The 12,871-nt window shown below is 39.1% G+C and overlaps 1 protein-coding gene across 2 annotated transcripts in view; it reads right to left on the reverse strand.

Annotated features, from left to right (window-relative positions):
• Nucleotides 1-12,871, reverse strand: part of kcnh1a (potassium voltage-gated channel, subfamily H (eag-related), member 1a) — a 283,339-nt gene that overhangs the window by 238,603 nt on the left and 31,865 nt on the right. For both annotated transcript variants that reach the window (XM_043695750.1, XM_043695751.1), the window contains exons 3-4: nucleotides 6,923-7,029; nucleotides 130-258 (exon numbers count right to left, since the gene is read on the reverse strand). In XM_043695750.1, the coding sequence (XP_043551685.1) occupies nucleotides 130-258; nucleotides 6,923-7,029 (236 nt within the window). The remainder of the gene's footprint in view (nucleotides 1-129; nucleotides 259-6,922; nucleotides 7,030-12,871) is intronic.

Below are 12,871 nucleotides of genomic sequence, written 5' to 3' on the forward strand. Positions count from 1 at the left end.
TACTCGTATTGCATATCAATATAACGATAGAACATACAGACATGAATTTATTTATTATCAGAGTACACTTTAATGTGATGTTAAACTGAATTAAGTATATTACAAAGCAAGAAAGGCCAGAAGAGTTACCTTTAGACGACTCATCTTCAATGGGTTGTTTGAACGCTGTGATATCACTGAATGTGCAAAGAAATAGTACCACCTTGTCTTGCTCATTTCGAATTGGAGCAATTTTCACAAAGAACCACACTGGAGTCCCTTTCACAAAGAAAACAATATTTATTTTAAAGATGTCAAGTAGACTTCCCATTTGTGCCATTGCATTATTTAATTATCACAATCTTTAACAAGCTAACCTAAATCTAATTATGCCAATCACACCATACCCTCAAAAATGTAGAACATAGTGCTGTAAAACAAAGATGCATTCTTTAGTAAGAGAGTAATCTAAAATACATCTATGACTGCTTGAAGTACATTGGCAGCAGCAGGTGGACATATACTCCTCGACATTCAACATAATTTCCTTCACGTGCTTCTTTTGCCACTCTGGTTTTCCTTGAAATTCCTCTCTGTGCTGCTTGATGTAGCTATTAACAAATTTATTTTAATTGAGCTAACAACTGTGTCAAAGGAAATTAATTGCCACAGATGGTGTGCAGATCTAACCACAACCTTCTGAGTTCTAATCGACATCAACAATTTTCATTAAATATGAACAAAAGAAAACCAGCTTGACAAAGTAGTAGAAGTCTCATGTATTATCAAGCTAGAAGAAAGCAACACCAGAGTCAAGGAAGACAAAGTCACTAGAAGGAAATACAAGTTAACTAAATGGAGGTTTTGATGAAGATTTCTACATTTGATCATTATTAATTTTTGCATTGTCTTCTTGTAATTCGGTCTTGCAAAATTTTATTTAAATTAAGCATGTGGATGAAAAATAATAGTTGATTAAAGTGTTACAAATTAAAGTTGTTGGAATATTGTGTTGAATAAAACTTTTGAATTGAATTAAGAGCATTTGGAATCCTCTGTCGCAGAACGCAAGTGAGGCCAAAACATTGAATATTTTCATGAAGGAGTTAAGATACAGATCTTTGGGCCATAAGGATCAAAAGGTATGGTGTGAAAGCCAGTACAGGACACTGAATTGGATGATTAGCCATGATCATATCAAATGGTGGAGCAGGTTCGAAGGGCTGAAAGGCCTACACTTACTCCTATTTTCTACATTTCTGTTTACTCTGCTACAGAATTATGTATCTCAGGAAATAGATTAGCCACATGATTTGTCATATACAACCAATTAGATCTAGTTCTAAAATGTAACCTTATTTTTGTTAGAAGCATGCAGAACACAGATACTAAACAGTAAAGGTACTTTTCAAGTCAATTGTGAATCAGAGACATCTATTCATGTTTTCAACTGTGCTAAAGTACAGCTGTGAGAGCATCAGTTCCAATGGTATATTCTAAGTTAGTTCGAGACAATTTAAAGACAGGAGTGAACTTAAAAAGGTGCAACGTTTCATGAATTGTTATCATAAAACATCTGAAAATATTAAAATGCCATGAAATCAGACTAGCAGTACTTTGGAAAATCTCCTAAAATTATGGACAAAATTCTAATTAGTGCTTTCCACAATATACAACAAAACTTTCAAAACTAATGCACTCCTATCGTCTTTGCTTTACTTTTTTAAAATTCAATGTAAATTATCTTTGCAAAATTGCCCTATGGCATGAAATTGATTTGATTTGAGACGTCTTTAATTATTTAGCAAAAATACACATTATGGTGCCTGAACTAAAATGTCTAAGCTACTGAAGAAGTGGAGAGGCTGCAGAAGAATCTAGACAGTTTGGAGGAGTGGTCCTGGAAATGGTTGATGGAATTCAATGTGAGCAAATGCGAGGTCTTGCACTTTGGGAAAAAGAATAGAAGCATGAATTACTTTCTAAACGGTGAGAAAATTCGTAAAGCCAACGTACAGAGGGATCTGGGAGTGCTAGTTGAGGATTCTCTAAAGATAAACATGCAGATTGAGTCCGTGATTAAGAAAGCGAATGCAACGTTGTCAATTATCTCAAGAGGGTTGGAATATAAAAACACTGTTGTGCTACTGAGACTTTATAAAGCTCTGGTTAGGCCCCATTTGGAATACTGTGTCCAGTTATTGGTCCTGAACACAGCCTTAGAACTAGAGTGGGGTAAATTCAGAACAGAAATGCGGAGACATTTCTTCAGCCAGAGAGTGGTGGGCCTGTGGAATTCATTGCCACAGAGTGCAGTGGAGGCTGGGACGCTAAATGTCTTCAAGGCAGAAATTGATAAATTCTTGATGTCACAAGGAATTAAGGGCTACGGGGAGAATGCGGGTAAGTGGAGTTGAAATGCCCATCAGCCATGATTGAATGGCGGAGTGGACTCGATGGGCCGAATGGCCTTACTTCCGCTCCTATGACTTATGGTCTAATTTTGAATATACAGGCTATTCTCAGTGCGTGAACGGTCTAAGGCACAAAGATTGTGGACACGAAGCACATACATGTTTTTGGCCAGAAACATACCACCTGCTATTTTATGTAGCAACAGGACTACATGAAACGTAGTCAATCGCAGCTTGTTAGCAGCATGAGAAATCAAGTCTGAAAGAAAATTTGGTTTGGTTCTCAGGTTGGTATAGGCCAGCAAGTGAAGTTGTTAAATTCCTGAAGAAGGGCTCATGCCCGAAACATCAATTCTCCTGCTCCTTGGATGCTACCTGACCTGCTGCGCTTTTCCAGCAACACATTTTCAGCTCAAGTTGTTAAAGTGTTCAATTTGTTTTAACTTTGGTGAACAACAAGTTTTTGGCCAGGGACTTATAATGACAAAAGGCTGATATAAAAATATTGTGCCAAAATGTGGCCTGCCCACACCAGTTAACATGCAGACAGGCATTACTCAATGTTGATGCTTCTTGTATTATTAATGGTTAGCATTTATTGCACTACTGACTGGCTGCACCATTGAGGACAGATAAAAGTAAATCCACCTAAAAGCAGAAATGTCCCATAAAGAAAGGTGCTTTCTGGCTACAGGCATTTAGGATGAAGTTGATGAACCATGCCTAACGGTATGAGTACACAAATACAGAGGTTCTCTGATGCTACCATGGAGGTTTTGGTGCAGGCAGTAGATATATTCCAGATATATTCTTTGTCAGCAATAGCAAGAAATTGCTGAACTTGACAATGCTAGGAGCACTATTTAATAACCTGACACAGAGAAGTACACCACTGAAAGCCTCACTGATTATAACATCAATAAGACACACTGAACACCCTTTCCTGCAATATCTTGCCAAGTCATGGCAAACAAAATGAATTTAAGGATAATATTAGATCAACGAGGAGTCATATAAAGTTGCAAGAAGACCGAGGACTGGGAGCAATTTAAAATTCAGTAGAGGAAGACTAAGAGCTTGATTAAGAGGGGGAAGTAGAATATGACAGTAAAATTGTGTGGAACATAAAATTGCACTGTAAGAGTTCGACCCGGGTTCGATTCCAGCCCCGGGCGACTGTCTGTGTGGAGTTTGCTGTGGCTGCTCTGGTTTCCTCCCACAATCCAAAGATGTGCAGGTTTGGTGAACTGGCCATGTTAAATTGCCCATAGTGTTCAGGGATGTGTGGGTTGGGTGCATTAGTCATGGGTGAATGTAGAATAATAGGCTAGGGGAATGGGTCCAGGTGGGATACTCTTTGGAGGGTCAGTGTGGACTTGTTGGGCTGAAGGACCTGTTTCCACACTGTAGGGATTCTATGTTTCTATGATAAATATATAAAAATGAAAAATGGTAGAGAGATAAATGGGAGAATTGATAGCAGAAAACAATGATATGGCATAGCTATTAAACAAGTATCTTAGTTCAGTTTTCACAAGAGACCTACTGGTGTTTTTTTTTGAGCAAAATAGTTGAGAGAGAACCAGTGGATGTGGTGAATTTGGATATTCCGAATTTAGTGTTCAAAATCAAAGCATACAGAACTGGTGGTAATAACTAGCATAGATTGAGAATTGGTTAGCAGACAGAAATAGTGCAGGAATAAATTAATCAATTTCAGAGGGGAAGATGGGAACAAGTGAGGTAACTGGACATCGATTATTCACAACACATGTATTGATGATTTTGATAATGTCATTATTTCAAGGTTGTTGATGACACAAAATTATATAGGGTTGTAGATGGTGAGGAGTATTTTAAAAAAAACTTCAAGGCACTTAGTCAGGTTGAGTGAGTGGGCAATGGGGATCTTATTGAAACATATACAACTCTGAAAGGGTTGGCCAGACTGCATGCAGAGATGATGCATCCCCTATCCAGGAAATCTGATACAAGGAGAAGGCAGATTATGTGGTGGCCATTTCAGACTAAGATGAAGAGAAAATACTTCACTCGGAGGTTGGTGAATCGGTTAAATTCTTTGCCAAGGAAGGCTGTGAAAGCCAAGTTGCTAAATATATTTTTTAAAATTATATCTCTAGAGACCAAAGACCTGGAGGTACAGGCACACAATCCTTTGTATGAAATTCTGAAATCCGCAAAGCTCCGAAATCCAAAGATTTTTTGTGAAGTTGTTTCTATATAACAAGGTTGTTTGACGTGCAAACAGGTGACCCAACTCCACACCCACTCAATCCACTTTACTCGGATGTGACATAGCGGTATGGCCCAGCACTGGCAGGCATCAGTTGTGTCTCAGCACTCGTACAGTTAAACATGGGTCTGCTGTTCAGTACTTTTTATTTATTTCACTGTGAAAATGTGATTTATTCTGAAATTCGAAAAGTTCCAAAATCTGAAAAACAACTGGCCCCAAAGACACTAGGTAGACCGTAGTGTTCAGATAGACTATCAGCCGTGATTATGTCAAATGATGGAGCTGGCTTAATGGACCTATTCCTGAACCTATTTTCTATATTTCTATACATTTGTTGGCCATACTCTATAACTAGATTTGACTACAAATCAGAAATCAATTTCTGTTAAAATGGAACTCTCTAAAACCTAAGCCTATCAATTTACTTGAATAATAATCAAAATTGAATAATCGTTATTTATAGTTTTATTAATCTTGCTACTACTTGGTAATCTTTGCTCATCATTCTGGTCAACTGCATGAAATAAAGGTTCCCTATGCCCCAGATATTATTAATTTTAAGTTTTTGCTAAAATAATACTCATTTAACTTTTGGGGTAGAATTATTTTATTTGTTATTTATTGTCATTATTTATTGTCAATCATTTGGGCACAAATAGCACCACAATTACTATTACAGTAATGACTACAATCTTTGTGGTGCTTGCATAACAAGAATAATAATAATAAACAAGGTACTTGACAATGCTATACAAATGGAGTACTTTGCCTCATGAGGAAAGGCTAGATAGACTAGGCCTCTATCCTCTGGAGTTTCGAAGAGTTAGTGGTCTTAATTGAAATAGAACCTGAGGGACTCACCTGGGTGGACATGGAAAGGATGGTTCCACTTGTGGGAGAATCTAAAACTTGGAATCATAGTTTAAAAATAAGGGGTTTGCCCATTTAAAACAGAGATGAGGGTTGTGAATGTTTATGTTTCCCTTCTTCAAATGGCAGTGGATGCAGGATCTTTAACTATTTTAAGGCAAAGGTAGATAGATTCTTGATTACCAAGGGAATGAAAGATTATTGAGATATACTGGAATGCAGAATTGAGGTTTTAAAATCAGATCAGGCCCAATCTTATTGAATGGCAGAGCAGGCTCCAAGGCCCAGTGGCTTATCCTTGTTCTTTGTTCATATGTTCATAAATATGACATTAAAATTGAAAACTTTTATGCATTGCAAACTTTAAAAACCTCATATCATTTTCTACCTGAGTTCTCTGCCCTTTGGTGACTTTTTGCCAAACTACTGCAAAATGCCATAATTTTGTCTAATATTGGAAAGACTTGGAGGCAATCCCACACTGTCTCTGCAAGAAAGGAGATCAAACCTTGTGCTTCAGGCGTTCTCACACTTCATATTCCACCTCAACCTCTGGTGTCCTACCCCTTTTAAATTTATAGAATACTGAATGATCACACATCAATCAACAATGGCACATTGGTATCACATTACTCATCTGGGAATAGCAATTATCCAGAGTTCAAAGCAAAGATTGCGAGACTATCATTATTTCAAATAACGATATTTGTGACTCATACGTGGCACAAACCCCTCTGGCAGAAGCTTTCTAATGTTAGGGCAGTTGGCAGAGTCAGCCTCATACAAGGTTTAAAAAGGCTTAAAACCCAAGTTAATTAATATGAAAATTCACTGTGGCAAGGCTACAAATTAATCAGAAGTGGATTAATCTTTCTTCCATTATTTTCTTTCCATGTAATTTGCATTTTACACCTCAAAATATTAAATTTCACTTCAGTGTGCTCAAGGCTTGTTTGCCAAGTTACTCTTGCTTTTACATATGTATCTAGAATTGCTTTCTACTGATGCAAATCTAGCTTAAACTATTCGAGGTATTTTCTAATCAGCCTGTTCAGAAATGTAAATACACACTTGTAGAGCAAGTGGGATTTGAATCTCAGCCTCCTGGCTCAAAGGTAGGAACATTACCATGGCACTATAGGAGTCCTGCTTAGGCTATTATATGACCTTTCACAAACCAAATCAATGAATCATGAGTAAATTAGGTTGCACTGTACCTTGGCAACAAAATATAAAACAAGGCATCTGCAAATTATTTTTAATGAAATAAATGCATATTCAATATGAAACCTAACAAACTATTTTAAATTACTGTCAAGACAATATCTATATTTACACTGCAACCAAATCTAAATAACAATCTTTGTCTTACACAGAATTCTGAACAAGATATTTTACTTACTGTTCTTTTTGTACATAAGGATTTCAAATGAGTTTATCTCGTAGTTTTCAAATGTCTGCTGTACTTTTTCAATTGTTTCTTTATCTGTTAACTCTCCAAACATGAAACTGCAAAACAGAAATCAATATGACAATTATTGGTGTAAATTTTCAGTTTTTGGTTCAGATTACTGTAAACTGAATTTTACTTACAGCATTCTGATTTTGCAGCTTAATTTAGAAATCCTTGTTAATTTTTTCCAATGTCAATATTAAACACTCCATACATTATAATAATGAGCTGCATTAAACAGGATTGAATTTAACTATTGCTTGTGCTGATTCTACTAACCTCTTCTGTAGTGCTGTGGGAGCGCCAGCACTTGCCAGTACCTGACCCAGGGTAAAATGCTATGCAGGACCTCTCCTGCCAAAAAAAAGGCCATTGGGAAGAATGGTGAGGATAGTATCAGGCTCAATTCTGATATCTGCAGGGTTCAAGAACCTACCAGTATTTACATAAAGAATTATTATTATTCAGCTACATATAACTTATTGAACTTAAATTCTCCAGCTAAGAAAAACAGAATACTGATCACGATTCTATCTTCCTTAAGTTTACTAGAAATAGTTAGTCCAAACTCCTCATGGAAATTCCAGGCCCAAATAACTTACTCCAAAATTCCTAGATTCCATTCCTTTGTAGATTCCATTCCTGCATTCAAGAACTAATAACCTGTAAAGATTCAGCAACAATAATATTTTCAATTTCTTCTCAGCCTTTCAAGCCAATAAATGAAAATTGCCACTTTAATAGTATGCTGCTAACAATATTAACATTGATTCAGTTCATTCTTGTTATCAGTGCTCTAACGAAGTCTTCAGTACATTTTTAAAAGATCAATAGTATTGGAACAAACAAAATGCTAATAGTTCATTTGCAAAAGGCTTCTGGGCAATAGGTTAAATCATGGATTTTTCCCACAAAGGGCATACCTTTAAAGTAAATCCATTTTAATGATTCCAAACAATTGATGAATATTAGTCTTTTGGGTTTAAAGCTATCCATTCCACACTTACTGGCAGCATTGCTGATCATTTTGTTTCACATCTATGGGTGCATCAACTGCTCAAAAAGGCACCTTTCACACTGAACAATGTTTGCTGTGTAGCTGCCTCATATACCATTTTCCAATGAGAGCTACCCAGTTTTCCAACTTCTGTCTGTTGCCTGAAGATATAACCATTAAATATATGGACAATACAAGTGAGGCATGTGGTGATTTTTATGAAACTTGAGAAAAGAAACTATAAACTTGCTAGATAATATATGTTACAAATGATTACTGAGAACAGTAATTATGGCCAACCGGTGGAAGATGGCCATAGCCACAAGATCTCACACGGAGGGGTCAGTGATGGCGGTCACTCTCATGGCCACAAATGAGGCCACAGCACTTTCTAGTCTGAAAGCACACACAGTAATAATATGTTCCTTCCAAAACCACTTTGTCACAACACATATCCCCCTCATCTCACAACTTCTTCTGATTTACAATCTGCAAATGGTTGAAGTATACACCTCTTGCTTTAACTCCTTTCCTCACCCACATCTTTAAGAATTTATCTATTCAGAAACCCACACACTGCGACATGATCAACAGCTGGTGTGCTGAAGTAACAAGCTCAGCTCTTGACACATCATGTACTTTTGAGGATAGCAAGATCAGCACATGTTGAATCAATGGACATTAATTGGCAACAGAAAACACTTGTGGACCCAACCAAGATGCAGTATCTGATGACTGATATTTCAGCTTCCATTGCAGCACAAACTGAAGCCATCACTGTCTGACTGCTGCTGTTTGTTGCCGAGGAGGCTCAGACGGTTGCCATCACAGTTATGGATAGCAACGCAAAAACAAACGTTCAGGGTCTCACTGCTATCAGCAATCTGGGTTCCAGCAGATGACTGTGATTGTTGAAGCATTTCTGTGGGTGGTGCCAATTGCTCTGCAGTACCCAAACTGAATATCCTCTCCCAGCATCACTGAATTTGACCCTTAGCCCCTGCTGTTGGCTATCAACCTGTCAGCCCAGACTGATGTCACCTATGCTGGGATGGTGTCCTGAAACAGGGTCTTCTGGGCCCAAAGATGCTCACAGTTATCCTGTTGGGTCATCTATAGTCTCCCCTGTTAAAAGTCAACAGCTTTCCACCAACCACTCTGCAGCCACAGGGATATCTCTGCACAGGGGCACGAAGCCAGGTAAAGGCACCTGAAGGACAGGTACTAAGAGAATGCACAAGGATAACTAGTTATCTTCCACTGACCTTATTTCAGCATTGTGACTACAAGAGAACTCTGATCTGTAGAAGGGCAAATGGTAAGGCACAGAGGATAGTTGTACAATGGGAATTGTGCTTGTGTTTATGGAAATCATAGTTAAATAACAGAATCAGAACAGTCTGGGCAGAGATGTTCTGGCTGTCTCACCTTCTCCTCCATCCTCCAGCTGTTCCTCCTATTCCTGCCTCACAGAGGCAAGCACGGTGCTATCACAATGGCCAGGGTTGGAAGGATTATTCAGGAGCAGTCAAGACAGCAGAACAATTGTTTCAACGCCCCCATACTCTATAATACTTAGTGTGACAGCATGGCTCCATTGTCTTTGTGCTGGCTTCACATTTGAGCTGCAGATTGGAGTCATGAGTCAGGTATCAACTAGACTTCCCCTTTTGGTCGGTAGCCATTCTCTGGCAGTGCATGAATGAGGGAACACAGTCTACCAGAGAATGAATGTACTATAAAAAATAGAGGTAAAAACAATGACTGCAGATGCTGGAAACCAAATTCTGGATCAGTGGTGCTGGAAGAGCACAGCAATTCAGGTAGCATCCGTCAGCAGCAAAATCGACGTTTCGGGCAAAAGCCCTTCATCAGGAATAAAGGCAGAGAGCCTGAAGCATGGAGAGGATGAGGCAGGGGAAGGGGAAGTGAGGAAGCTGTTGAAGTCCACATTGATGCCCTGGTGTTGAAGTGTTCCGAGGCAGAAGATGAGGCGTTCTTCCTCCAGGCGTCTGGTGGTGAGGGAGCGGCGGTGAAGGAGGCCCAGGACCTCCATGTCCTCGGCAGAGTGTAGGGGGAGTTGAAATGTTGGGCCACGGGGCGGTTTGGTTGATTAGTGCTACAAAAAATGCCAGGACAATAGACATTGACCACCATATGTGGTGAGCATGGTCACACAGAAACTGTATATTCAGCATTCAGTAACTTTCACAGTTGCAGTGCATCTGTGGTGAAACGCAGCAGGCACACGCACACACATACACACAAAATTAATCCCACTGTCCCGCAAAGTCACACACTGCTTACTTCTCCCTAAGCATTCAGAAAAATCTACTCTCCTTGCACAAACAGCCATTATCACCCTTTTGATACGGTGAATGTCAAAATGAGAAATGTTCCAGACATTACCTGTTCTAGTCAACAAGGATCTCACTGCAAAAAGAAGAGGAAGTGCTAAAGCTCTTAGAAAACATAAAGGTAGATAAATCCCAGGTCCCGATCAAATGTATCCCAGGATATTGTAGGACGTTAGGGAGGAAATTGCCGGGCTCTTAGCAGAAATATCTGTAAACATAGGTGAAGTACTGGAGGACTGGAGGGTTGTTAATGTTGTGACATTGTTTAAGAAAGTTAAAACTCACGACACCAGATTATAGTCCAACAGATTTACTTGGAAGCACTAGCTTTTGGAGTGCTTGACAACCGCCTGATGAAGGAGCTGCACTCCGAAAGCCTGTGCTTCCAAATAAACCTGTTGGACTATAACTTAGTGTTGTGTGATTTTTAACTTTGTACGTTCATTCTAACACCGGCACTTTCAAACTTTGTTTAAGAAAAGTTGTAAGGAGAAGCCTGGAAAATACAGACATGTGAAGTTGTTGGAGATGATTCTGAAAGATAGGATTTACATGCATTTGGAGAGACAAGGAATGTTTAGGGATAGTCAGCATGATTTTGTGCAAGGAAAATCATGTCTCTCAAACTTGATTTGGGTTTTATGATGAAGTAACCAAAAAGATTGATGAGGGCTGAGCTGTAGTCAGTATTTACTTGGACTTTAATAAAGACTTTGACAAGGTTCCACATGGTAGACTAATTAGTAAAGTTAGATCACATGGGATTCAGTGTAAGCAAAATTGGCTTTATGATAGGAAACAGAGGGTGGTGGTGGTGGAGGGTTGCTTTTCAGACTAGAGGTCTGTGACCAGCAGTGTTCCACAGGGATCGTTGCTGAGTCCATTGCTTTTCATAATTTATATAAATGATCTTAATGTGAACATAGGAGGAATGGTTAGTAAGTTTGCAGATGACACCAAAATTGGAGGTTTAGTGGACAGCGATGGTAATTACTCAAAAGAAAACAGGATCTTGATCAGATGGACCAATGGGCTGAGGAGTGGCAGGTGGAGTTTAATTTAGATAAATGTGAGGTGCTGCATTTTGGAAAGGCAAATCAGAGCAGGACTTACACACTTAATGGTAAGGCCCTGGGGAGTGCTGCTGATCAAAGGGACCTTGGAGAGCAGATTCATAGTTTATTGAAGGTGGAGTTGCAGGTAGACAGGATAATGAAGAAAGCACTTAGTATGCTTGTCTTTATTGATCAGTGCTTTCAGTATAGGAGTTGTGAGGTCATGTTGCAGCTGTAGAAGACATTGGTTAGGCCACTACTGGAATACTGCATGCAATTCTGGTTTCCTTGCTATAAGAAGGATGTTGTGAAACCTGAAAGGGTTCCGAAAAGGTTTACAAGTAAGTTGCCAGGGATGGAGGATTTGAGCTATAGGGATAGGCTGGGGCTGTTTTCCATGGCATATCGAAGGATGAGGGGCGACCTTGTAGATGTTCATAAAATCATGAGAAGCATGGATAGGATAAATAGACAAGGTATTTTCTCTGGATTTGGGGGAGGCTATAACTTAGAGGACATAGGTTTGAGGTGAGAGGGGAAAAACTTAAAAGGGAGCTAAGGGGCAATTCCTTCATGCAGAGGGTGGTACGTGTATGGAATGAGCTGCCAGAGGAAGTGGTGGAGACTGGTACAATTCCAATATTTAAAAGGCATCTGGGTGGGTAACTGAATAGAAACAGTTTAGAGGAATATGGACCAAATGCTGGCAAATGGGATGAGATTTATTTAGGATATCTAGTCGGCATCAACAAGTTGTGCCAAAGTATCTGTTTCCATGCTGTATATCTCTATGACTCTAATTGGGTCAACAGGCTTTGGAGTAGTAGATGGAGTGTGTGAATTATTGCAGTTAAGTAAAACAAACAAGGACAGGACTTATACAATTAATAGTACGGCTGTGGGTAGTGTTGCAAAACAGAGAGGCCTAGTGGTTCAGGTACATAATGCTTTGAAATTTGCGTCACAGGTAGACTGGGTGGTAAAGAAGGCAGTTAGCATGCTTCCCTTCATTGTTCAGACCTTTGAGCAAAGAAGTTGGAATGTCATGTTGAGAGTGTACTGGATGTTGCTGAGGCCTCTTCTGGAGGATTGTGTGCAGTTCCAGTCATCTTGATATAGGAAGGATATTGTTAAACTGGAAACAGTTCAGAAAAAAATTACCAGGAATGGTGTTTTGAGATATAAAAATAGACTGGATAGGCTGGGAATGTAGGAGATTGAGGGCTGATCTTATTGAGGTTTATGAAATCTTGAGGGGTATAGATAAGGTGATTGACAAGGATCTTTTCCCTAGAGGGAAGGTGTTCAAAACTAGCGGGCATATTTTTAAGGTGAGAGGAGAACGATTTAAAAAGGGCATGAGGTGCAACGTTTTTATACAAAGAGTGGTTTGTATGTGGAATGAACTGCCAGAGAAAGTGGTGGATGTGGTTACAGTTCGAACCTAGAAAAGACATTTGGATAAGTCCACAAAAGGAAAGATTTGGAA

This window comes from Chiloscyllium plagiosum, chromosome 9, assembly GCF_004010195.1.
Source record: "Chiloscyllium plagiosum isolate BGI_BamShark_2017 chromosome 9, ASM401019v2, whole genome shotgun sequence".
Classification (NCBI taxonomy): Eukaryota; Metazoa; Chordata; class Chondrichthyes; order Orectolobiformes; family Hemiscylliidae; genus Chiloscyllium; species Chiloscyllium plagiosum.